Source organism: Liolophura sinensis, chromosome 2 (genome assembly GCF_032854445.1).
Source record: "Liolophura sinensis isolate JHLJ2023 chromosome 2, CUHK_Ljap_v2, whole genome shotgun sequence".
In the NCBI taxonomy this organism is placed as follows: Eukaryota; Metazoa; Mollusca; class Polyplacophora; order Chitonida; family Chitonidae; genus Liolophura; species Liolophura sinensis.
Genome location: NC_088296.1, coordinates 12,628,223 through 12,655,953, shown reverse-complemented (window position 1 = coordinate 12,655,953; position 27,731 = coordinate 12,628,223). Strand labels below are relative to the sequence as shown.

Genomic DNA, 27,731 nt, shown 5'->3' with positions numbered 1-27,731 from the left:
ACACTATATATATCTTCAAATATATGATATCAAATAAAGGACAGTGTAGACATAATTATCGTACATGTATGTATCGTGTCTGTTTTGATCACCGTGATTGTGCACGATTAATTTAAGACTTTTAAATATATGTGTATAAATGATTTAATTTAAGACTTTCAAATATATATGTATAAATGATTTCACAGATTTAAGAATATGGGACATACAGTACAACGGCCGTGATCTCATACAAGCCTATGGCTAGGCTAGCCTATACCGGTATAAGCCTACGTACAACAGGGTCGCCCAGTGCAGGTCAACATCAGTATTCATTAAATAAAGGCAATTCAGAAAAATTTTAGCTCTATACGTTAGCACCTTTATCGGCATAGGACCATAATTTATTTTTTTTCATTGATACTCATGCAGGATGTTGGCCTACAATAGTGGAGGTTGGCGTGGGAAATGCGTACACCCTAACGTCATTAAATTCCAACGTCGCCGTGGCGTTGTTAAGACGTCACGCTCGCTCTACGCTTCCAGTTAATCAGTTTCAAAAATGGACGACCGACAATATAAAGCTTTGATGAGAGAAATTCAAAAGGTGAAGGCGAGATCAGAAACTCGTGGGATGTATTTTGAATCGCCCAAAACCTCACCCGAAACACAGTCCAAGAGAAGGTAACTCTGTTCACCGCATATTTTTCCACAGGCGGCGTATTTGTCGTTTCCTGTTGTCATTCATTGGTCGGTTTTCATAAAAGGCTCAAAATTCAAAACCGACAGAATTAAGATCACTGTGTATGTTGTGTGAAGGCTCGGCTAAAATCAAGATTGTTGAGCACAGATTTTAACATACCAAGAAATCATGAAGGCACAGTAAGTACAGACGCGATTTCAGTCCAATTAAGATTTTATTTTGCGCTTACTTGAAGTCTATCACTCCGATAAATTTCGACTTTCGCGCAGAGAGCAAACAACAACAACACATTTGATACATTGACCGATACCTGTTTTAGTTTAGATAAAGCTACTTCCTCCTAGTGAAAGATTTAACAACATCTAGAGTTTCTAAAGGGCTATGCTGTCGCCATTGATTAAAGATGATTTACCTCATCTTTTAAACAGTGAACGCGTGAATCACTACCAATAATGGAACTCCTGGACTTCGTAATTCGTAGTTGATTTTATTCCAGATTATGCAAAACTATCATGCTGTTGATAATTCATTTCCAAGAAATTCCTTGTTGTGTTGCAAAAATAATCCAACAGTTTAAAAAAAATCACTGTTAGAAATGAAAGACTGCTTATTGCGTATCCACATATTTCTTGACTGAACATAATAGCCAATATACTCAGACTACTAGGTTGTGCCAAGCAGATGACTGTCAATAACCTGATCTGGAATCGGATCTGGGTGTTCTAGCCAAAATGCCATTCTGTGTTTTTGTTTTTCAGACGAGGGAAAACCCCCAAGAAGAGAAATAAGCCGAGCGTTGGTGAGACAGATCCTGTTGAGGTAGACAAATGTATTTTTTTTAATAATTATATAAAAACAGTGCAGTGACTCCTGTTTGTTGTGCTTAAACATCAATTTGCAGTGCTCAGTTTGGCATAATATTTAAATTGTTTTGTTTATAAAAAAACAGGAATGTTGCAAAATGCTTGCCTACGTACACATGAAGAACTTCGACTGGGCAAATGTATGGAAAGAATCTATTTGGAAAACTTAGGTTCCTATTGTGAAAAAGTTACGTGGGAATATTTGATAGTTCTCAGTGGTATTTTATATCACTGGGTTGATAGACCTTTTAAAATATCAGGAAAAAATGTCTTTGTTATCTGACACTCATTTTAGGTAAAATCCTTCTTAATATTTGCACCATTTTATATTGATTGCCTATTTTAATGTTTCAAAAACACTAATGTTGATACCACTACCAAAAAAAAAAAAAGGAAACAGAAATGATGCGGATTCTGACTGGCATATGCTTTCCTTTCTTGTATTTTACAGGTGTACTGTCGGATTCGCCCTCTGTCAAATCCCAATGACGATGTGTGCGTGTTCCCGCTCAGTCAGAAGGTGGTCAAGCTCACGCCATCAGAGGTTTGTTCTTTATTGCAACTCATAAATTTTTTAAGCTACATGTATTATTTATTGTTAAATTTGTGACTGGAAAGTGGTCTTGCAGTTGACTTGCAAACAGTATTGTACAGGGTTGGATACAATGTGGTCTTCTTTAGAAGGACTTTCAAAAACTCAAGTATCCCACTGTACATTCAAACTTATTGACTTAATGGGGTACAGAATCGATTCTGTTTGGCTGTGGTGAAATGTATGCATGTCCAGGCTCTGCCTAGCCAAAGCTGAATTTTTATTTAGATTTATTTATGCGTGAGGCTGCAGGCGTTAACCCGGGAAATCCTATCTCCAATGTGAACCATTTGATCCTGTATCCCTTTAAGGGTTTACAAGTTGTCAAGCTTACACTGTTTACTGGCCTATTTGCTCTAAATACATTGTAATATCAATGCTTTATCTAAATCATTTGATTAATTCTTGTAAAAAAATCAAATACAGACATAATTTTCAGATTTTTATCCAGAATTTGGCATTAAACAATAATGAAATAAAACTAAATTCAGCTTCAAATCTACAAAACTAAATATCCAAATTGAAAGTCACCTTGTCGCATGCAGAAACTACCAGGCCCCAGGATCACACGACGATTTTAGACTTAAAAAGTCAAAGTTTAACTCACTAAGCTTGGTATGTTCCTTTGCGTTATTTTAGCTGAGAAGTGTTGTATAATAACTTACCGAGAATTTATATTGTCAAGAAATATCTTGAGTTTGTTACGGGCCTGATGCTCATTTGACTTAAGTCTAAGATTGCTTCATGATCCCAAGGCCTGAGATTGCTTCATGATCCCAAGGCCTGAGATTGCTTCATGATCCCAAGGCCTGAGATTGCTTCATGTTCCCAAGGCCTGAGATTGCTTCATGTTCCCAAGGCCTGGTAACCATTTTCATGTGAAAGTTCACATCCTGAATTTTTTGAGAAACTGACGTGAAAGAATGTGCAGAATAAATGAGTAAATAACAATTTAGTTTAAATATTCAGTGCAAAAGACAACATTTAAAATGCAGGTTACTTGTAATACAAACATTTGGGCTAAAATGTGACTTTTGAGTGACATTTGTGTGGCATTTTTGTTAAACTGGGGATAGGTTTTGTTTTGTTTTGCTTTTTTTTTTTTTTTACCTTTTCTGTGACATGCTGTGTTACTCATATACATGTATGTACTACTTGTAATTTATAAATACTGTGATGCCAAGTTAATACTGACCCTAAAACATTAGACTTGTGCTTGCTTTTTATGTTTCAATGCTTTGTACTCTTTTATATGTGTTGTGAATTTGGAGAATTTGCTGCATATGTTTCCTGACTTACCATGATTATAGCTGCACATAATGTTAGATCAGTGACCTCTCAAATAGCAATGGTGGCTCAGTTGGTTAGCGTGCTAGCGCAGCGTAATGACCCAGGAGCCTCTCACCAATGCGGTCGCCTTGAGTTCAAGTCCAGCTCATGCTGGCTTCCTCTCCGGTCTGCCAGCAACCTGCGGATGGTCGTGGGTTTCCCCCGGGCTGTGCCCGGTTTCCTCCCACCATAATGCTGGCCGCCGTCGTATAAGTGAAATATTCTTGAATATGGCGTAAAACACCAATCAAATAAATAAATAAATAAAATCAAATAGCAATCCACAGTACTTTGTTAGTTCCATCATGAATTGAGTATAAAGTACAAATTATGTTAGTCCCATCATGAATTGAGTATATAGTACAAATTATGGTTTTTTGTGTTTTTTTTTTACCATAAAAAGCTGTGAAATGCTGTCATATGAAGAATTGTTCAAATTTAGATTTGTTATGGAAAATTAAGTGTCATTATGTGATTGTATTGGACCATCAGGAGAAGAAACTTTTACAGTATTTCACCTCATGGGTTGTTGTTTAAGGTTTAAATAGCTGTTACAGGTTATGAGGCTTGATGTTGATGGCTGGGGCTTTTAATACTAACACAAAACACACAGACCACCTGATATTTACTACCATTTGAACACAAATGGCGTTGATTGTTTAAAGTGTTTAAATAGCCAAGGGAACTAGTTCAGGCAAACCATTGACTGGTTTCACAGGACTACTGCGTGGCATATACTGCTCTGTGACTGTAATCTGGTCCTACCACAGGTACAAAACTCTTCACGGAGTTACTAACAACTTTCTGGTAACATAGGATACAATCATAGCTTTTTGTAATTGCCAGAATTGGGCTTGTGTGTTACATCTGTTTATACATACCATGGTATATATGTATGGCTTGCACTTTTTTGCTAACCTATTTGTTTTTTTAGCTATTAACATGATTAGATAAAATTTTTTCAACGTGATCCAACCTAGCCAGGCTTAAACATTAATACCAATATTGGTCTAATACAAAACTAATGGACCAGACCAGACTAAAATTAATACCAATATTGGTCTAATACAAAACTAATGGACCAGACTAAAGTTAATACCAATATTGGTCTAATACAAAACTAATGGACCAGACTAAATTAATACCAATATTGGTCTAATACAAAACTAATGGGCCAGACTAAAGTTAATACCAATATTGGTCTAATACAAAACTAATGGGCCAGACTAAAGTTAATACCAATATTGGTCTAATACAAAACCAATGGACCAGACTAATGTTAATACCAATATTGGCCTAATACAAAACTAATGAACCAGACTAATGTTACTACCAGTATTGGTCTAATACAAAACCAATGGACCAGACTAATGTTAATACCAATATTGGTCTAATACAAAACTAATGAACCAGACTAATGTTAATACCAATATTGGTCTAATACAAAACTAATGGACCAGACTAAAGTTAATACCAATATTGGTCTAATACAAAACTAATGAACCAGACTAATGTTAATACCAGTATTGGTCTAATACAAAAATAATGGGATTTTGTCCTGACTAAAACTACTACCAGGCTTGACTGCTAATACACTTTTGAACAACATGGCCTTGGTCTCGTTCTGAGCTCAGCTCAGAAATTGTTTGTCACACAGCTTATCTCAAAATCACTTGAACACGATCTGTGGAGAATGAGAAGCGTAAGCCTCGGCCATGGCTTGTTTCTGATAGTGAAAAGTTGCTCTGCGAGAAAGATCAAATGGGTGCTTTAGAGACGTATAAGTTTGGCAGGAGAAAATTCTGCTGTGAGCTATGAAGAGTCAGCGAGGCTGTTATGCTCTTTCTAACATTCATATTAAGTTACAGTATATCAACATGTCAAGGTTCATCTGCTATGCGTGTGTTGCAGATTCCTGGCTTTAGACGTGTGTGTAGCAGATTCCTGGCTTCACACATGTGCATAGCAGATTTCTGGCTTCACACGTGTGTATAGCAGATCCCTGGCTTCATGTGTGTGTAGCAGATTCCTGGCTTCACACATGTGCGTAAGAGATTCCTGGCTTTACACGTGTGTGTAGCAGATTCCTGTTTTTTTTTAAAAATGTCACTGCCTGCGTAACACTTACTGGACAGGATGAAGCCTAATGTAAGTCAGGGTGTAGCACCTCCTTATTGAATTGGTTAAGCTGTAACCATGATAACCATGGGTTTGATCTTGTGGTTTAAGGCAGTTTGTAGGCAGCAGTATTTACATGTACCTAGACTTACAGCACATTTATTTATACACATGTGTATTCCAGCAGATTTATACACATGTGTATTCCAGAAGATTTATACATATGTGTATTCCAGCAGATTTATACACATGGGTATTTCAGCAGATTTATACACATGTGCATTCCAGCTGGTGCAACATTTTTGTAGGCTAACACTACCACAATTCTTCTGGCTCAACCACATACTTACATGTATATTTCCTGATAGGCGTAACATTTGTTGTACTGTAGGTATAGTATTTGCGTAGGCTTATAGTACTTGTAGACTCAGGTACTAAGTCACTGTGTAGGTGTGGCATTTGTTGTACTGTAGGTATAGTATTTGCGTAGGCTTACAGTACTTGTAGACTCAGGTACTAAGTCACTGTGTAGGTGTGGCATTTGTCTAGGCTTACAGCACTGTCACTTCTCTCTCCACACAGAACACTCTGGCTTACAAGAGCTCCCACGGGCAGGTGAAAGAGGTAGGCTGTAGCTGGTGATGGAGCGCGCTGGCTCATTTGGTGGGGGTGCGCATTGGTTTGCGGTCGCAGCGTTGAGTCTAGTCACATTGCAGCACCATGGACTCACCAGTGAAAGTTTTTGTCTTTGAATTGCCTGGGAGATAAGAAAACTAACCAAGCTTTTTTGAAACCTGCAAAAATGCACATTGTTTCGTAGGTTCCACATTGCACGCCATTTTTTTCTTTTGTCAAGTTGTTAGTTTTACTGCCCGCCATGCACTCTGTGATCAGTACCAAAATGGAATATCCTTTTTGCACATACAGGCTTCTTAATGTTACTTGCACATGTTTCGAGCTAACATGAAACATAAAATCCAGGTAATATTGAACTAGACTTTTGAATCCAGCTTATGTCCAACTTTGAATCCAGCTAAAAACAATTTTAAATGCAATGAACACCCGCCATTTAATCCAGCTAATATCTAATTTATGAGCTAACTTTAGATCCAGAAAACATTAAATTTGGTTAAGTTTGACCAGGTGAATCCAGAGACATTTATTTGTGCTTTTTTTATGTGTTCAGTGCTAAATAATAATAGTAATAATACAGGTAATTAAAGAAAGTGAAAGACAAAATATTTGCGTTGTGTTATATATCTGGTAGGACAATGTCGCAGAGTACCCATTCGATCATCAGTCATTTTTTGTGTGTTTTGTTAACGGTGTACATTTCTTGTGATTTACAGTGTCCAACAGCATGATCAGTTTGACTCCAACAATACTAATATAGGTGTTCAGAAGTTTTTCTTGATGGTTTATAAATTTTGAAAAGTTTATGAAGACTTTGTCAAACTGTTGTGAGATTTATGCTTAAGGTTTTGACCATCTCTGTTTCAGACGGAGTACACCTTCCAGCATGTGTTTGACGAGAGTGCATCACAGAAGGCTGTCTTTGACTTTGTTGCTCTTCCCCTGGTGGAGGACCTGCTACATGGAAAAAATGGTTAGTTTGCTCAAGGCGTAATGCTCAGATTTTGTGGTGTTTGCCAAGGAACTTAATTTCAGAGAAAGTTTGTCAGTAACTTGACAAGTGTTGGAGGTTTGTTCCAGGCACTCTGGTTCCTTAACCCCCAAATCTTCTCACCATCCTATAAGTGAAAACTTTTGGAGTAAATTTTTAAACAACTATCAAATAAGGTAGATAGCATAACTAATATTGTTTCCATGTCCTTATTGCCAGGTCTCCTATTCACGTATGGCATCACTGGCTCTGGTAAGACGTACACCATGACCGGTCAGCCCCAGGACCAAGGCATTCTCCCACGCTGCCTGGATGTTGTCTTCAATAGCATTGCGGACAAACAAGCGAGGAAATATGTGAGTATAGAGATGCCACGTGGATACACGCTGTTGTTCTTCACCTTGGTGCTGTATAACACTTAACTATTAAAGTGGGAGGCTTGCTGACTGAGATGTTTAAATCTCTAGCTGACTATGACTATCAGTTCCTCGACCGGTTAGGCTGTGTCAATTGCTGAATCCAGATTTCATTCATTCGGCTGTAGTTTTAAGTCCGGTACCTGAAGGTCGACTTATAAAGCTGACTGCTGTCGTTTAAGTGGACAATTATTGTGCACGGCATCATAGCATCAGTGAATCAAGCTATCATTTAACTGGGAGGTACATTGTGTCCATGTTTTTCAGTGAGGCATTAAAACTGATCTGCTACAAAGACTAGACACTGTTAGGTGAATTGCAGGACAATAAGGTATTCGTAGCATGAATGTGGTTCAACTGAGTTAACGATGCAACTGAAATGCATGACCATCACGTTATTTAGGTCTATCGAATTAAGGATTACTAGACAGTTTTGAGTGTTAAAAAAGCATGTGTGTCGAGTAAAGGAATAGAAGACCACTGCTTATTGTCCCACCTGACGAAAAAATCAGGCTTTTTTAAGTGAATGAGATCAATGCATAAGCAACTTGATAAACTTGAAAGGAGGCTCTCTTGGAGCATTTCGCATGTAAATTTTATTCAGTACACCCAATAGTAAAAACGTCTTTCCTGTAACAACCCTCTCCAAGTTTGACAGTCACCTAACTGTGTACATGTATCATATTTGACAGTTATTTAACTGTGTACATGTATCACATTTGACAGTCACTTAGCTGTGTACATGTATCACATTTGACAGTCACTTAACTGTGTACATGTATCACATTTGACAGTCACTTAACTGTGTACATGTATCACATTTGACAGTCACTTAACTGTGTACATGTATCACATTTGACAGTCACTTAACTGTGTATATGTATCACATTTGACAGTCACTTAACTGTGTACATGTATCACACAACAAAAGACTGCTTGCATGCTGCAAAAACCAATACATCTCTGCGCTTTTCTTTGTGTCTCAGCACATGGTTGTTTCTCCCCGTCCCTTCCCCTCTATCACACAAAGATTTAATGCCATTGTTAGATTTTTAGGACCTACATTCACGGTGTGAAGATTCATGTGCTCTAACGTAGTGGAGGAAAGGAATTTTCTTCTGAGTCCGGCGAGAGCAAGCCTGTAATACAGAACCTAATTTCATCAGAGCAGTGAAGTGATTTGTTTTTGGCAATGTTTGTCTCTCAAAAAAAGAGACCAATTGAGTCGGAAATGCTAAAGAGTGAGAACAGACAACACTAAAACTTTATTGTAAAAAAAAAAACTAATTGGGCTGGTATTTTATGGACTGACTATTGTGCTTCACAATAACGATGCACTAGGCGTTTTTACACACCCAAATAGAGGACCTTGAAGGGAGATGCTAAAACACAACATGGCAGTACACAGTAATTCTAAAACTGGAAATGCTTTGGTAAATGGGTGACAATTTTCACCACCTCAGAAATGCCATCATAGGACCCCAAAAAGAAAAAAAGTCAAAAGCAATAGTAAAGAACAACACTAAATGGGTGACAGTAAATGGGTGACAATTTTCACCACCTCAGAAATGCCATCATAGGACCCCAAAAAGAAAAAAAGTCAAAAGCAATAGTAAAGAACAAAGAAATACGTGTGCTTCCTGGAAATAAATGTCACATCAGGTGTCCAACCACTGCTGCTTTCAGATGTTTGTACCAGACAAGATGAACGGGTTTGAGGTTCAGTCGGCTGTGGATGCCATGGAGGAGCGCCAGAAGAGGGACATCTTACCTCACATGCATACCCCCAAAACCCCGGGCAGGGGAAACAGGTGAAATTCAGCTCACTATGATCTATGCAGACACCTTAGCTATGTTCTCCCAGCTTGGATTATTTGGAATTGTTTCTTGAGTGGTTAAGATGCTTATCTTTCAGTTGCTGCTGGGACACTTCAGGTGTTCGTTAGTCACAGCCTCTGACAGGGAAATGCTTTCTGTCTCCAGGGTTCTCAGTCTTTTTATGAGCAAAAAAAAACCAAAAAAAACCCACTAAAACACAAAAGTAAATCTCTGAATGGTAAGGAGAAAGTTTAATATGTGTATCAACTGTATAAGAGGAATACTACTCTATGTATACAGAGAGGCTGAAGTGAAGAGAATAGGGAAGATTTTGGTGTTTGCAGACAATTGTATTGAATATTTTCATGTTTGCAGACCAGCACAGTCTGAGTTTGCAGACATTGTATTGAAGATTTTCATGTTTGCAGACTGGCACACTCTGAATTTGCAGACACTGTATTGAAGATTTTCATGTTTGCAGACCGGCACACTCTGAGTTTGCAGACATTATATTGAAGATTTTCATGTTTGCGGACCGGCACACTCTGAGTTTGCAGACATTATATTGAAGATTTTCATGTTTGCAGATCGGCACAGTCTGAATTTGCAGACACTGTATTGAAGATTTTCATGTTTGCAGACCGGCACAGTCTGAGTTTGCAGACATTATATTGAAGATTTTCATGTTTGCAGACCGGCACACTCTGATTTTGCAGACATTATATTGAAGATTTTCATGTTTGCAGACCGGCACACTCTGAGTTTGCAGACATTATATTGAAGATTTTCATGTTTGCAGACCGGCACACTCTGAGTTTGCCGACCAGCAGAGGAAGCGTGACCCGTCAAAGGTTGAAGACCTGGAGGAGGACTGTCTGTACAGTGTGTTTGTGTCCTACGTGGAGCTCTACAACAACAGCATCTACGACCTGCTGGAGGAGCTGCCCTATGATCACATCACTGGATACAAGTAAGGCCTTTAGCGGAGCATCACATAATACAAGAAAGGCATTTAGCTAAACATCACAGGAATCGGATACAAGTAAGGCACATAACTTAACATCATTGGAATCGGATACAAGTAAGTCATCTAGCTTAACATCATAGGAATTGGGTACAAGGAAGGCATTTAGAGCTAAACATCACATGATACAAGCAAGCCATTTAGCTAAACATGACAGGAATCGGATACAAGTCAGGCATTTAGCCTAACATCATAGGAATCGGGTACAGGGAAGGCATTTAGAGCTAAACATCACAGTAATTGGATACTGGGAAGGCATTTAGAGCTAAACATCACATGATACAAGTAAGGCATTTAGCTAAACATGACAGGAATTGGATACAAGTAAGGCATTTAGCTAAACATTTATAACAGTCACGGAGACTATCATAGACCGTAGGATGTACATGATTGAGCCAGTCGTACCCTATATGTCAGAAAAAGTGACTGATGGTTTCACTTGACATTGTTTTCCTCAGACCCCCTCAGACCAAGATCTTGCGTGAAGATGCCAACAAAAACATGTTTGTGTTTAACTGTACAGAGGTCGAGGTCCGCAGCCCCAGAGGAAGCCTTTGAGGTTCTCTACAAAGGTAAACACTGTACACCGTTGACAAAGATTTCAGGTTCCTAAAAACTGTAGATTTTGTGTGGAAGGCATTAACATAATGTTCTAAATCATAAATCTTTCTGGGCCTTTTGATGGTGTGCTGGATAATGGTAAAACAAATATGCCAGTGAATGAAATCCTACTGAGGCAAATCATTAGATGCCTTAGTGTATCTAATTAGTTGCAGAAGATATTTTTGGCATACATACCTGCTCACATACCTGACATCCACATGTACACCTGTATGTCAAGAGATCATGCTTACATACCTGACATCCACATGTATACCTGTACATCAAGAGATCATGCTTACATACCTGACATCCACATGTACACCTGTATGTCAAGAGATCATGCTTACATACCTGACATCCACATGTACACCTGTATGTCAAGAGATCATGCTTACATACCTGATATCCACATGTACATCTGTACATCAAGAGATCATGCTTACATAACTGACATCCACATGTACATCTGTACATCAAGAGATCATGCTTACATAACTGACATCCACATGTACATCTGTACATCAAGAGATCATGCTTACATACCTGACATCCACATGTACATCTGTACATCAAGAGATCATGCTTACATATTTGACATCCACATGTACATCTGTATGTCAAGAGATCATGCTTACATAACTGACATCCACATGTATACCTGTACATCAAGAGATCATGCTTACATACCTGACATCCACATGTACATCTGTACGTCAAGAGATCATGCTTACATACCTGACATCCACATGTATACCTGTACATCAAGAGATCATGCTTACATACCTGACATCCACATGTACACCTTTACATCAAGAGATCATGCTTACATACTTTACCTGATTTTGAAAGTGTTTTTGAAATTTGTTTTGAGAGATCTGATGATATCACGATGGAAATGTGCAAATTTCTGTATAAAAAAAACAAAACAATATGACATTTATTTGCCTCTTTTAAGGGCACATATGTCTTTTTTTCCTCCCACTTTTGTATCTGCAGCTGTCTGGTAGCATAAGTGTTTTTGTTTTATGCAAAACTACAGACTAAACTGATAAACCTTTAGTCGCACCCGTGAAACTTTTTACAGATAAATGAGTGACAGACCACTATGCTCTTAAAACAAAACTAGAAAGCTCTGTTTCAAATGGTCAACAATCAGAAATTCTGCATCCACTACATGTATATGCCTGTCATTTATTTTGTTTAGGACAAAAGAGACGTAAGGTCGCGCACACTGCCCTGAACGCAGAGTCTAGTCGCAGTCACAGCGTGTTCAACATCCGCCTGGTTCAGGGGCCGTCTACAGATGGAGAGGAGATCTCACAGGTTTGTCTTTACCTCAGTCAGCGCCGGAGAGCTGCGGATTCTATCCTGACCTTCGACAGCGAATGTATAAACTCCTTTGCTTTCACTATTCATATGGGATATGATGACAATAAGCTGTTGATGGTGCCCATAGAGCTGTTAACGCAGTCGTCACATTCACCAGAGATTGTAGGTTTTCCATGGCGTGCTGGTCTATTGGCCACAAGTGGAGAAGTTAATCATTAACTGCACAAAGGTCATTGGTTTCCTTCACCCAAACAAATGGCTGACATTTTAATGACCGAGCACATATTTTGTCACATCATGGCTGAAATATTGCTGATCAGGCAGTAAACCATAATCATTCACACTTCCAAGGTTCATCTTGGAGATCAGCATAGCAACGGTGTACATGTCATGAGATGATCTTAATTATAGGCTTGATTCAGATTAATATTAATATTATTAGTAATCATTATTATTATATTATTATAATTATTATATATTATAATTATTATGATATTAATTATATTAATAACGCAAAATATTGCATTAAAAGCAGAGAAGATGTGATAACAATGCATTTTAGAAGCCAGGGAATATGGAAGAGATTTGAGAAGATGTGCAACACTATGGAATGAAAGTTTTTAAAACAAGTGGGTAAAGGTTAGTGCGATTGGTTGGGTATGCATACTTTAAGCAGTGGCTAATGATGAACTAATGGCTAATGTGCATATACATTAGAAACTGGAACAAAACCCATCTCTGACGTCTCTGACTTGTTTGTTATGAGCAGGAACCTGGGCAAAGATTTCCATCAGTCAGCTTTCCCTGGTGGATCTGGCTGGCAGCGAGAGACTGAAGAGAACCAACAACACTGGTGACCTCCTCAAACAAGCAGGTGGGTGGCAACAGCTGGCTGGCATAGGTTCAAATCCAGATGAAGCAAATTTTTCATCTCCATATCAAAGAATGAAATGGAGATGGATTTTAGGTCATTTACCATAATAGGGGGATTGCATGATGAAATCACAATGGTTTATTTGTTTAATTGGTAGGTGTTTTAAGGTGCTATTAGAAAATATTTCACTGATATGACGATTGGCCAGCATTATGGCTGGAAAACAACGGGCAGTGCCGGAGAGAAACCCACAACCATCCGCCAGATTGCTGCAAGACTTTCCCATGTAACCACCAAGAGAGAAAGCCAGAACGAAACATCAGAACGAATCTTGTGATATGCTGTACTCATTGGGCTGAGGTATATGTAATAATTGATCATAGCATGACAGACGGCCTGGTTTTATACAAACATGATGATATACATGTGTCCATTGAAGACCTCCAGTATGTGGCGTACATCTGTACATCACATATGGGAAACCATGTTAGTAACATGCCAAAAGTTGGTGCTTTACCCTTTGATTTTTACTCCGTTTCCTCTACCCGCGCTTCTGACAAATGAAAAATCCTTTGAATATGGCTTTCAGCAATCAAACAAATTTTGCTGCATTAAGGTTGTTGTAGGGCAATGCATCCTGGTTGGCACTAACAGCTGTCTGAATACAGCCTGGTTGGCACTAACAGCTGTCTGAATACAGCCTGGTTGGCAACAACAGCTCTCTGAAAGCAGCCTGGTTGGCACTAACAGCTATCTGAATACAGCCTGGTTGGCAATAACGGCTGTTTGAATGCAGCCTGGTAGGCACTAACAGCTGTCTGAATACAACCTGGTTGGCAATAACAGCTTTCTGAATGCAGTCTGGTTGGCACTAACAGCTGCCTGAATGCAGCCTGGTTGGCACTAACAGCTGCCTGAATACAGCCTGGCTGGCATGAACAGATGTCTGTTGGCACTAAGAGATGTCTGAATGCAGTCTGGCTGGCATGAACAGATGTTGGCAGCCTGGTTGGCAGTAACAGCTGTCTGAATCCATCGTTTCTTTTCACACATTGTTCCTGGTAGCCTGTGTTCATCTTGGTTAACGATTGTTGGCAGGGAGTATCAACCAGACACTGATGGTGCTGAGAAGTTGTATAGAGATGCTGAGAGAGAATCAGAAGTCTGGCTCTGCACTCCTACAGAAGGTACTAGCTCTTTGTTGTTGTTGTTATTTTTTTTGTTTCCTTTCAATGGCCACAATTTTTACTTGTACCAGTCATATCTGTAAGCTGATCTGTTTGTCACTAAAATTTATGACATCGTAACGTGTGCTTTTCAGTGAACAAAACATGAAACTCTACATAGGTCACTTCTTTTTAGGGATGTCGGAACTATTTTCAGTTGGCGCTTTTCACAACACAACTTTATTGATTTATTTGACTGGTGTTTTACGCCGTACGCAAGAATATTTCACTTATACGAGGACGGCCAGCATTATGGTGGGAGAAAACCGGGCAGGGCGCGAGGGGAAACCCATGACCATCCGCCGGTTGCTGGCAGACCTTCCCACGTACCACAAGGCATCTTGGTCTAAGCTTTCAGTTGTGCTGAAGAAAATGGAAATGGGACATGACAAATACAAGTGTTCTAATCATTTTCACCAACATGATGTCAGTTTTTATCTAATGGTGATTTTTCGTGAAATTTGTGTTTGCAGAAGGTGCCTTACCGTGAAGCCAAGCTAACACACCTGTTCAAGAATTACTTTGACCAGGAAGGGAAGGTCCGAATGATCGTCTGTGTCAACCCAAAGGCAGAGGAGTACGATGAAACGATTGTAAGTTAAAACATGGTATTAACATGTGTTTTTAACATGGTAATGACTTCAGTACATTTGTAATAAACACAGATCTGTTGTTTATCGTCTTATTAGGTTTTATGAGACATTTTGATCATTGGAAAACTAGTAAAGTTTTGATGTACTCATGTAAAGCTGCTATTGTTGTTACCAGCATGTGATGCGATTCGCTGAGCTGACACAGGAAGTGCAAGTCACACGACAGAGCCATGTGAACTTCATTGATATTGGACAGACGCCAACACGTAAGGAAATTGATCTGCCGTCGCTGCACCTGCCTCCCGTGCTGGAATATGACCTAGGTCCACCCTTCCCGCCATTACAGGTAAGAAAATTGCACAATTTGACAGAGCTACCCTTAAATACAGGTTTCATTCGTCCATTCATTCAAAAGAGCGACCCTTAAATAAATTAATCAGGATTAGATTATAATGTCCCAATGGAATGACAAATGCAAAGGGAGACTGGAGGATGAGCTACACCAAAACGTACAAATCACAACAGAACACAGTTTTCTTCTTTGATGTTAGATGTTGTGATGTTGTGTACTACAAGGTTTTCTATAAGCACACATACACCAATATGTGTGACATAATAAAGGAAAAATTATGTGGGAAGGTCCACCAGCAACCTGCGGATGATCGTGGGTTTCTCCCGGGCTGTGCCCGTTTTCCACCCACCATAATGCTGGCTGCCGTCGTATAAGTGAAATATTCTTGAGTACGGCGTAAAACACCAATCAAATAAATAAATAAATAAATAATAAAGGAAAAAGATGAAAAAGTTCATCGCTTTGAAGTGCTTTATGTGGAGCTTAATCTAGTGTGCAAGATTTCGAAAAATAAAATAAGACTATTCAACTTTTGTGTGATACATATATTTCCCCCTTCCTTTGATTTCATTCATTACTGAAGAACATTTTTTTTCCCCATTTTTACCACATTTTCCATATTTTGGACTTGCCCTTGGTCAGTTTATTTGCACAGCATGTATTTAGCATGTTCATAGTTTGACAGTAAAGGTGTTTGCGTTGTATTGTAATGGTCACCTCATCATAACGTTGTGTTTTCACCGAAGATACTAGTATTTTTTCTTGTATATTGTGAAGATTGGTTAAGTCCACTAAAATGTATTTTGCCACATTTGGTTTGTGTTACAACTTAATTTCAGGTACATCTACCCATTGAAGTGACCAAGGTTTCCCAGTTTCCTCCCCATAATTCTAGAGTATTGCGTTAAACATCAGACAAGTGACTAATACACTGCATAAATATGTCTGTGTTGGAATTTGCTGGACGAGAAAGTGCAGAAGTTAGCCTGCTTTTTTTTCTGGTGATTTTGCCTTATTAAAAGCTTGTCCTATTTGTCCCCAGCTTATTGACTTTGCCGACACTAAAACGTTACCTTGCTTGATCGCTTACCTGAGTGAGAGGCAGAAGAAACGAGCCAAGCTGATGGCAGATCACCAGTACAGACGTGAGTACAAAGTGACAGACTGTCAGAAGGGGAAAAAAAGTGACCAGATCGTGGGCACAAAGCTATTGTAGACTTTAGTTTGTACCATCTCCACTCGCTATATAGAATATTTTCTCTCCTCCCTAATATGTGGTGCATGTATGTGTTTATGCAGAAGAAATAATCCCCCTGATGTGGAGTAATTTGTTTCCACATTCGAAAATAGTTTGTCAAATTAAGCAATCAGAGCGCTTGTTGATTTCAGTGGTTTGAAATTTCTGCAAACAATTTTGAGTTTGACATTTAGGGGTCATCTCAAAATTTCAAATTTACAGAGCATTTCTTAGCGTGACTTGAAGAGATATACATTGTAATACTCTGTGGCATGTGCAGGACATCTAGGGTATATATATTTTATATTAGTACTCTCATGGTACTTGTTTAAATCAAAATACACGTTTCTCTTGGACAGTTTCATGAAACATTTGTATTGAAGTCTTCAACATTTAAATATTAAACCGATCTGCATCAGTTCTGTATCCCTTTATAAAAACCAACTCTCTCTCTCTCTCTTCCAGAGGACCAGTTCCGGCTGTTACTGGTTGACCTTGAGAAAGAGAACATGGGCTTGAAATCCAAGGTCAGTCAGATGGAGAGTTTGGTGGATGACCTCAACGGGGACAAGAAAAACCTGGAGCGAAAAGTCCGCTATCTGGAGAAAGAGGCACACGATCTGCGGAGTCATGGCTCGGATCTGAAGCGGCGCAGACAAGAGCTTGAGAGTCAGGTACGCCATTACCATTGACTGTCACAGCTTGAAAATATGTTGTTAATGGGCAACCGCAAGCGACCCTTCAAAAAGAGCCACATGTTTTTATTAAGTTTCTGATGGAATTTAATTTTGTCTGTCTCTCAATTTTAATTTTTTGGAATTTTCACTGATGGACCCTATTTTTCCTGGAAGAGTTGTTGCCAACAACTAATTTTTTAGTGATTGTTTCATCTGTCGTGATCAAACCGAGATATTCAGGGTGACTTGCATACAATCTTTCACCTGTCACAACCTGAGATATTCAGGGTGACTTGCTACAGTCTTTCACCTGTCACAACCCGAGATGTTCAGGGTGACTTGCTGCATTCTTTCATCTGTCACAAACCGAGATATTCAGGGTGACTTACGTACAATTTTTCACCTGTCACATATGGGGAAGTTCATCAGTAACTTCTCAAAAGCATTGTGCCATCACGTAAGTGAAAAAAAAATAAGGCATTAAAAAACAAAACAAATAAAGCCAGAAATATAAGGGTAAAATTGTTTAATATGCAATTAAATATCAGTGAAATAACTAAGTTTTACTTAGTAGCAGCCTTAGGGTTTCCAGGTAACACAGTTAAATGTACACATGTTGAGGACTTTTTTTCTTGTGTGGTAGATTCTCACCCAGGATCAGAAATTACAAAGAGAAAAATCTGAGAGAGAGAGATTGAAACAGGACTTCATGAGCAAGCTGGAGATTAACAATTACAAGTGGTCCAAAAATTTGGTAAGTGCTTAAAAATGAAGTTGTGTTATAGGCAAACTGGAGAATTTCAATGAATTTGTCCTTCAGTTTAACCTCTTTCGCTTCTACAAGCATTCCATGCCTTTCGAAACTGGGCTGGAAGAGCTGGAAACTTTTCAGGAAGACTTAGTTTCAGTTGCAGAGGTTGCAGATGAAGGTATCATGAGGACACTAAAAGGTGGTTGAAAAATGTCTTAAAAAATTATACTGGTTTAATTGTCCACATTTGAATATTTCCATTTGTGTGGCTTATTTGTCGGTATGAAGTCAAAAGAAATACGTTATCTTTGTCTTGTGAATTTGTAAATTTCACAAATATGCACATGGTAGACATCTTGTGAGAAAAAAAAAAAGATAAAATCTTCAATACCAAGACAATTTTTGTGCTCCAGCTCTATTAATTTTTCTGCAAATATTTGGCTTGCGAAAAAGAATTATATTTCATTGATTCCCAAAGTGAAAAAAAGAAATCACTTGGATTTTATTTCTGGAATGAAACAGTTTGGCTTGAAGGTAAAAGAAGACACTTTGTATCTCTTGAGATGTTAATAAAACTAATGACTAATAAACTGAAAAGGTGAAGTGAAAAAAGATTATGAACATTATTGCGTTACATTTCATGTGGAATTCTTGTTGTTTTTTTTGTCACCAGGAAGAGGAACGGAAACGTATGGAGTCAGAATTTGGTAACAAAATCCTTGCCAAGGAGAGGAAGTTAGACATGCTCAAGGACATTGTAAATGACGGTGATGCTGCCACGCCCATCCCTACCCCGAGGGTCTCACACACCGTCAAACAAAGGACATTCACGACACCTGCCACCATCAATGGACGCACTGCCACAACCCCACGCCGCCCCATGACACGCTCAGCAACCACCATGCAGTCGGCCAAATCCATGCAGGGTTTGAATAAAATCGGAGCTCCAAGCACCCCATTACACGTAAGAGCTGATCATGTGGTCAAACAGTGCCATGTATACGCAGTACCTCTTTTAAACAGCCATTTCAGGCTCGTTCAACATTTTATTCTTTTCAACAAAACAAAATAGTTGATGCCAGCACTAAAACTGAAGCATATTTTTAAGTTTTGGATTACATTTTTAGGCTAACACTTGAAATTGCTGTGTGAAACGTGCTTGGCAAGTGTATTATTGGAGACTCAAGGAAGTGCAAGATTTGAAAACTTGCACATTGTGCAAATTAATCAAAGATGACATCACCAGTGGACACAGCACCGTCTTATCAAATGGTATAGCAGGCCAGGGACATGATAAAATTAATGCTTTCTATTTCATGGCATTCTTAATTTGTGATCTTGGTTCCAAATTTTGAGTATTGGGGATCATAAAATTGATATAGGGAATCTGATTGTGTCAGCTTCTGCATGTATATAGATGTATAACAACCTGTCAGGTGTATAAAATTAAGACCCCTAGAGGCAGTGAGCAAGTTTTTACATTTTGCTGATATAACCTTGCCAAATAAAGATTTCAGTTCAGTTTTCTTTGCTCAAGATTGAGTTTTCAAACCTTAATTTTGTTGTTTGATTTTTTTGTAGAAAACCCCTATTTATAACAGAAGGAGACGATCAAAGTCCACAGGTGGTGACATTTGGTTGGACCACAAGCCAGCGGGGCACGCTGAAACAGGTGAGTGGGGCTGCAAACACATGCTCCCTTTATTAAACCAACTTATGTTGAAAGCGATTTTCTACCCCATAAGTTAGAAAAGTAGTTCCCCAGAATGAAGGCAATTTTGTATACCTGTACATGTAGGACATTGTTAACCAAAATGTCAAATTCTGGATACATGTATGCCTTCAAAAAAAGATGTTTAGCAAGAGAGCATTTTTATCTATGCTCGCGAATATTGTATGGTTTTCCCATTTCACCATTGTAGATTGATTGAGAAATTCTTGCACAGGGTAGTTGTAGACTCCTGTGCTCTCATTGTTGGTGGGACATAGGCGACGAGCCTTTGGCAGTGCTCACATCAGGCCATTTGCACAGCCTGATGTTTGTCTTTCAACAGTATGGTGTGCATAACTGTATATCCCACAATAGAGAGTTTGTCTGTAACTTCCTGAGAGGCCCAAGTTTACCTGAGGCACTTCAGTTTCCTCCACCCCTCATATAAGTGAAAAATTCAGTCAATTTAAATTAATTTTAATAATTTTAATTAAATTAATTAATTCTATGAAATGTGGTGTGTGTGTGTGCTATGTGCAGACACTGTACTGCAGCCCGTGATGAAGAAGAAGCGGTCTGTGACGAACCTCAAGGTCAAGGACACACGTGACGTGACAAAGTACTGCCTGACAACACAAGAACAGTGTTCTGATGGGGAGATCGCCACCAAGCTGGTCAAGGTCAGTCGCTCTCTCAGAGCAATACTTAAATACAAAACTCATCAGTCGTATTGGCAGATCACCACAATGCTGACCGCCGTCGTATAAGTGAAATATTCTTGCGAAAAAAAAAAAAAAAAAAAATCAGCCTGGTGTCTCTATAATCTAACTGGTTGGAATGTGTCTGAGGCATTGGGTCCAGCCATCAGCATAATCTAACTGGATGGGGTGTGTCTGGGGCTGTGGTCTAGCCATCAGTATAATCAAAGTGGGTGGGTTGTGTGTGTGGCATTGGTCCAGTCTTCAGTATAATCAAACTGGGTGGGGTGTGTCTGTGGCATTGGGTCCAGCCATCAGTCTAATCAAACTGGGTGGGGTGTGTCTGTGGCATTGTGTCCAGCTATCAGTATAATCAAAGTGGGTGGGGTGTGTCTGTGGCATTGTTGCAGTCATCAGTATAATCAAAGTGGGTGGGTTGTGTGTGTGGCATTGGGCCCAGCCATCAGTATAATCTAACTGGGTGGGGTGTCTGTGGCATTGGGTCCAGCTATCAGTATAATCAAACTGGGTGGGTTGTGAGTGTGGCATTGGGTCCAACTATCAGTATAATCAAACTGGGTTGTGTGTCTGTGGCATTGGTCCAGCTGTCTGTATAATCTTACTGGGTGGGGTGTGTCTGTGATATTGGGTCCAGCCATCGGTATGATCAAACTGGGTGGGGTGTGTCTGTGGCATTGTGTCCAGTCATCAGTACAATCTAAGTGTTTGGGGTGTGTCTGTGGTATTGGATCCAACTATCAGTAAAATCAAATTGGGTGGGATGTCTGTTTTATTAGGGCCCAGCCATCAGTATAATCAAACTGGGTGGGGTGTGTCTGTGGCATGGGGTCCAGTCATCAGTAAAATCAAACTGGGTGGGATGTCTGTTTTATTTGTGTCCAGTCATCAGTATAATCAAATGGGGTGGGGTGTGTCTGTGGCATTGGGTCCAGTCATCAGTACAGTCTAACTGGGTGGGGTGTCTGTGGCATTGGATCCAACTATCAGTAAAATCAAACTGGGTGGGATGTCTGTTTTATTTGTGTCCAGTCATCAGTATAATCAAATGGGGTGGGGTGTGTCTGTGGCGTTGGGTCTAGTCATCAGTATAATCTAACTGGGTGGGGTGTCTGTGGCATTGGATCCAGCCAAAATGTTGGGTATTTTGCAAGAATGTGATGACCTCAAAAGTTCAATTGTGGACAGAAAAGAAAAGTTTTGTCCAAATCCAAGTACAAAGTATAACCATTTTTTAGGCTTGATCAGGTGATGCCAATCAAACATATTTTGAATGATGGCCTCATGATCAGACTTTTAGATTGCTAGTAACTACAGTAGGTTGAAGCTTTTTCTGTGTCAGTGAAGAGTGTCATGTTTGAGATTTCATGCTTCACAGCAGTTAGGCCTCAACGCCATCATGATATTTTAGTGACCAAAATCTGAAGATAGAAATAACCTGTAAGCCTGCGTTTTCCTTTCCCTAGGGTGATGTGTTGCCGACAGCTGGAGGGGGAACAGCCGTTGTCTTCAAAGACATAGAGACCCTGAAACAGACCTCACCGGGGGACAGGTAAGGCAGGGGGGGAAAAGCACAAACTGAACATTTGCTACTTGAGTACTTTAAACACTTTGGAGGTCCTGTGATGCTGCAGAAGGTCTGGTCATGTAAGACAGAATTGGGAATATAAAGGTGTACTGGAGTTACATACATGTAACTGTTAACTCTCCATCAACTGTAAGTTTGAGCATTTTGAGTATCAAATGGTTAATCAACCCATTACTTTGGACATTTTAGCTCAGTGGTAAAACAGATAGGCTGGTACTCAACATAATGTATGATAGCCATATAAATCAGTTCCACTGTGTTTTTAGTTGAAAAAATGAATGTAAGTTGTGGCAACATTGTTGCCATTAAAATTAAATGCAGCTCTACATCACAATAAAGGGAATGGGTCCTAGTTAAAGGTGCTTTCATTCCTTAGGAAGTGGTACTTGTTCAAATCTGCCCTTGTTCAGTGAATTTGTCGACCTGCAGTCACCACTTGTTCTCCACCTATGGCGTGTGTATCTGTTCTTCACACACGGTCCATAGCTTGCCAAATACCTGTGGTTAACCTGAGGCACTCCGGCTTCCTTCACCTGTGACGTGTGTATCTGCTCTTCACACACGGTCCATAGCTTGCCAAATACCTGTGGTTAACCTGGGGCACTCTGGCTTCCTTCACCTGTGACGTGTGTATCTGCTCTTCACACACGGTCCATAGCTTGCCAAATACCTGTGGTTAACCTGAGGCACTCTGGCTTCCTTCACCTGTGGCGTGTGTATCTGCTCTTCACACACGGTCCATAGCTTGCCAAATACCTGTGGTTAACCTGAGGCACTCTGGCTTCCTTCACCTGTGACGTGTGTATCTGTTCTTCACGCATGGTCCATAGCTTGCCAAATACCTGTGGTTAACCTGGGGCACTCTGGCTTCCTTCACCTGTGGCGTGTGTATCTGCTTTTCACGCATGGTCCATAGCTTGCCAAATACCTGTGGTTAACCTGGGGCACTCTGGCTTCCTTCACCTGTGGCGTGTGTATCTGCTCTTCACACACGGTCCATAGCTTGCCAAATACCTGTGGTTAACCTGGGGCACTCTGGCTTCCTTCACCTGTGGCGTGTGTGTATCTGCTCTTCACTCACTGCCCATAGCTTGCCAAATACCTGTGGTTAACCTGGGGCACTCTGGCTTCCTTCACCTGTGGCGTGTGTGTATCTGTTCTTCACTCACTGTCTATAGCTTGCCAAATACCTGTGATTAACCTGAGGCACTCTGGCTTCCTTCACCTGTGACGTGTGTATCTGATCTTCACACACGGTCCATAGCTTGCCAAATACCTGTGGTTAACCTGGGGCACTCTGGCTTCCTTCACCTGAGGGGTGTGTATCTTCTCTTCACGCATGGTCCATAGCTTGCCAAATACCTGTGGTTAACCTGGGGCACTCTGGCTTCCTTCACCTGTGGCGTGTGTGTATCTGTTCTTCACTCACTGCCCATAGCTTGCCAAATACCTGTGGTTAACCTGAGGCACTCTGGCTTCCTTCACCTGTGGCGTGTGTGTATCTGTTCTTCACTCACTGCCCATAGCTTGCCAAATACCTGTGGTTAACCTGGGGCACTCTGGCTTCCTTCACCTGTGGCATGTGTATCTGCTCTTCACGCATGGTCCATAGCTTGCCAAATACCTGTGGTTAACCTGGGGCACTCTGGCTTTCACCTGTGGTGTGTGTGTATCTGTTCTTCACTCACTGCCCATAGCTTGCCAAATACCTGTGGTTAACCTGGGGCACTCTGGCTTCCTTCACCTGTGGCGTGTGTGTATCTGCTCTTCACACACGGTCCATAGCTTGCCAAATACCTGTGGTTAACCTGGGGCACTCTGGCTTCCTTCACCTGTGGCGTGTGTGTATCTGCTCTTCACTCACTGCCCATAGCTTGCCAAATACCTGTGGTTAACCTGGGGCACTCTGGCTTCCTTCACCTGTGGCGTGTGTATCTGTTCTTCACTCACTGTCCATAGCTTGCCAAATACCTGTGGTTAACCTGGGGCACTCTGGCTTCCTTCACCTGTGACGTGTGTATCTGCTCTTCACGCATGGTCCATAGCTTGCCAAATACCTGTGGTTAACCTGGGGCACTCTGGCTTCCTTCACCTGTGACGTGTGTATCTGCTCTTCACACACGGTCCATAGTTTGCCAAATACCTGTGGTTAACCTGGGGCACTCTGGCTTCCTTCACCTGTGGCGTGTGTGTATCTGTTCTTCACTCACTGCCCATAGCTTGCCAAATACCTGTGGTTAACCTGGGGCACTCTGGCTTCCTTCACCTGTGGCATGTGTATCTTCTCTTCACGCATGGTCCATAGCTTGCCAAATACCTGTGGTTAACCTGGGGCACTCTGGCTTCCTTCACCTGTGGTGTGTGTGTATCTGTTCTTCACTCACTGCCCATAGCTTGCCAAATACCTGTGGTTAACCTGGGGCACTCTGGCTTCCTTCACCTGTGGCGTGTGTATCTGCTCTTCACTCACTGCCCATAGCTTGCCAAATACCTGTGGTTAACCTGGGGCACTCTGGCTTCCTTCACCTGTGGCGTGTGTATCTGTTCTTCACTCACTGTCCATAGCTTGCCAAATACCTGTGGTTAACCTGGGGCACTCTGGCTTCCTTCACCTGTGACGTGTGTATCTGCTCTTCACGCATGGTCCATAGCTTGCCAAATACCTGTGGTTAACCTGGGGCACTCTGGCTTCCTTCACCTGTGACGTGTGTATCTGCTCTTCACACACGGTCCATAGTTTGCCAAATACCTGTGGTTAACCTGGGGCACTCTGGCTTCCTTCACCTGTGGCGTGTGTGTATCTGTTCTTCACTCACTGCCCATAGCTTGCCAAATACCTGTGGTTAACCTGGGGCACTCTGGCTTCCTTCACCTGTGGCATGTGTATCTTCTCTTCACGCATGGTCCATAGCTTGCCAAATACCTGTGGTTAACCTGGGGCACTCTGGCTTCCTTCACCTGTGGTGTGTGTGTATCTGTTCTTCACTCACTGCCCATAGCTTGCCAAATACCTGTGGTTAACCTGGGGCACTCTGGCTTCCTTCACCTGTGGCGTGTGTATCTGCTCTTCACTCACTGCCCATAGCTTGCCAAATACCTGTGGTTAACCTGGGGCACTCTGGCTTCCTCATGCCGTACTCAAGAATATTTGACTTATAAAACGGCGGCCAGCATTACGGTGGGAGGAGAATGGTCAGAGCCTGGGGGAAATCCGTGACCATCCGCAGGTTGCTGCAGGCCTTCACACTTATGGTAGCCAGAAATAAACCGCACAGATCTGTACAGTGTATAATTTGATAGAAATCACCGTGGCTTGTTCCCTTGGATTGTGGAATAGTGTGACATCACTGTAACCCTGGCCCCTGGGATCACAAGCAATCATGCGTCAAAAATTTTAAACTGTTATTTCTGTTGTAACAAAGTCAAAATATTGATTGAAAACGTAAATTCTCAGTAAGTTATTATACAACAAAGATTGGCTAAAATAATGAAAAGGAACATACCAAATTTAATGATCAAAAATTTGTGATCCTTTAATATTAAAAGTTATATTAAAACTACTCAATCAGAAATATTCATGAAAACCATCTTGTAAATACATCACAGTAAAAGTATGTAATCATTAACTGTATTTTTCAGACATATCGTAGACATGGAGTTGAGTCGGTCATAGTACACATTGTGGATTGGCCTTCATATAATTTACTGCTGACAGTATAATGACCTCTTAATTACACCCTAGGCATACTGACTTCCTCTACCCATAAACCCTGGGAAAAAGCAATGACAGTATAATGATGACCTCTTAATTACACCTTAGGCACACTGACTTCCTCTACCCATAAACCCTGGAAAGAAGCAATGATAGTATAATGATGACATCTTAATTACACCTTAGGCACACTGACTTCCTCTACCCATAAACCATTAAAAAAAAGCAATGACATTATAATGCTAGCTTGAACACCAAACAGAACTAGCCATACTAATCTCTTTTATTCTTTTCTTTGCAGGAAGCGACCATATGTAACACAGAGCCCTGCTGACTTTGACGGAGACTGGACTGATGTAGAAACACGATGTTCAGTGGCGTTAGATGGACACAATTTGAAGTAAGTATACTGCTTTGCCTACATGTACAAGAGACAGAGTGGGACTGTCTAGTATTCCACTGATGCCACGGCAAATTCAGGTCCAGCTGCCTGTGACTTTTCCTGGAAAGCTTTTGCTTCCTTAACACAGTATCCTAACCTTTTCTTCCAGCCATAGACCTGGGCCCAGTTTCACAAAATCGGCATACGACATTTGGTTATTGTACATTTGCCATTTGGTTATTGTACATTTGCCATTTGGTTATTGTACATTTGCCGTACAACATTTTGTACATCATTGTTACCGTACCATTGTCCTTTATGTGGGTTTATCGTACATGTACAGCATCTTTATGAAACTAAGCCCTGATCTCTGTTGTATACATGTAGGTAAAATAACATTTAAAACAGAGTTTTAGTAAAGCAGTAAGTCACAGCATTTCCTCTTCTGAGGCATGAGAAAAAAAATCAGTGAACATTTCAATACCAAGAGATTTGTTGATTTGTTTAAAGCATTACTAACTAAGGTCTATCTTTTTTTTCTTTTTGCAGAAGAACAAAGCAGTCTAATATTTGAAATGAGTCCAGTCAAAGAAAATCTACACAGTGGAAGAAAGACTTTTTTTATAAAGAAGTCATTTCCAAAATCATGGGTTACCATGGAATTGTTTGGAGTGTAATCCAATCACGAACTTTGAGCACACATATGTTGTTTTATCTTAAATATATCAGTGCAGGTGTTTGCTGAAAAAGAATGAAAAGTTTTAGCAATACATGTTCTTAGAGAGCCACCAGCAAACACGTGTTCACATTTAATCTCAGTGATAGGTACTGATTATGTCGGAAGGTTGATTTTCTGCCGTTATGAAATCAATGGAAATTTCAATGATTTTATCCTCAAAAGCAACTTTTCAGCATTTTCATGAGCATATTTTTTTTATTTTTAGCACACACCAATTAAGATATTATCTTTTTGTATTCGCAGGACAGCGGTAAATTCCTCCCCAGTATGCTGTAACTGATTATGTCGTTGCTGTGTAAATTTGTCTGTGTACATGTATCTACCATACTTTCCACTTTTTATCATTCACACAGACTGATCAACTTTCACTTTCCACTGTTTATTATTTACACAACTTGATCAACTTTCACTTTCCACTGTTTATCATTCACACAGCTTGATCAACTTTCACTTTCCACTGTTTATCATTCACACAGCTTGATCAACTTTCACGTAAACTTATCAACATTCATACTGGATCATTATTCAATCAGTGTGATCAATTTTACGAAACAGGTTCACCATTCACACATGATCATGTTTCTCACAACATGCATATAGCTGTCATAACACTTACATTCTGAAAATGAGTGGCTTTTTCCAGAAGAACTTATTTTTCTTCTAAAATCTCACCAAGAAGGACAATAGTTTTATGCTTTATTCGGGCATTTTTCATTGTTCATTTCTTGTCAATAAAATTTTCCTTTTCATTTTAATTTAATAAAATTAACACTTT

General features: G+C 40.2%; 1 protein-coding gene across 1 annotated transcript; it reads left to right on the top strand.

The window, feature by feature from the left end:
- The first annotated feature begins 741 nt into the window (after window positions 1-741).
- Window positions 742-27,731, top strand: LOC135462795 (kinesin-like protein KIF23). The gene is given in 23 exon segments (XM_064740062.1): window positions 742-861; window positions 1,441-1,501; window positions 1,997-2,089; window positions 7,085-7,190; window positions 7,428-7,564; window positions 9,311-9,435; window positions 10,242-10,412; window positions 10,925-11,006; window positions 11,008-11,038; window positions 12,274-12,456; window positions 13,168-13,272; window positions 14,371-14,459; window positions 14,972-15,091; window positions 15,267-15,437; window positions 16,486-16,588; window positions 17,146-17,354; window positions 18,001-18,111; window positions 18,782-19,072; window positions 19,690-19,780; window positions 20,360-20,499; window positions 22,002-22,087; window positions 26,137-26,235; window positions 26,767-27,731. Coding segments are annotated over 23 exon segments (2,640 nt in total). The 5' UTR covers window positions 742-850; the 3' UTR covers window positions 26,792-27,731.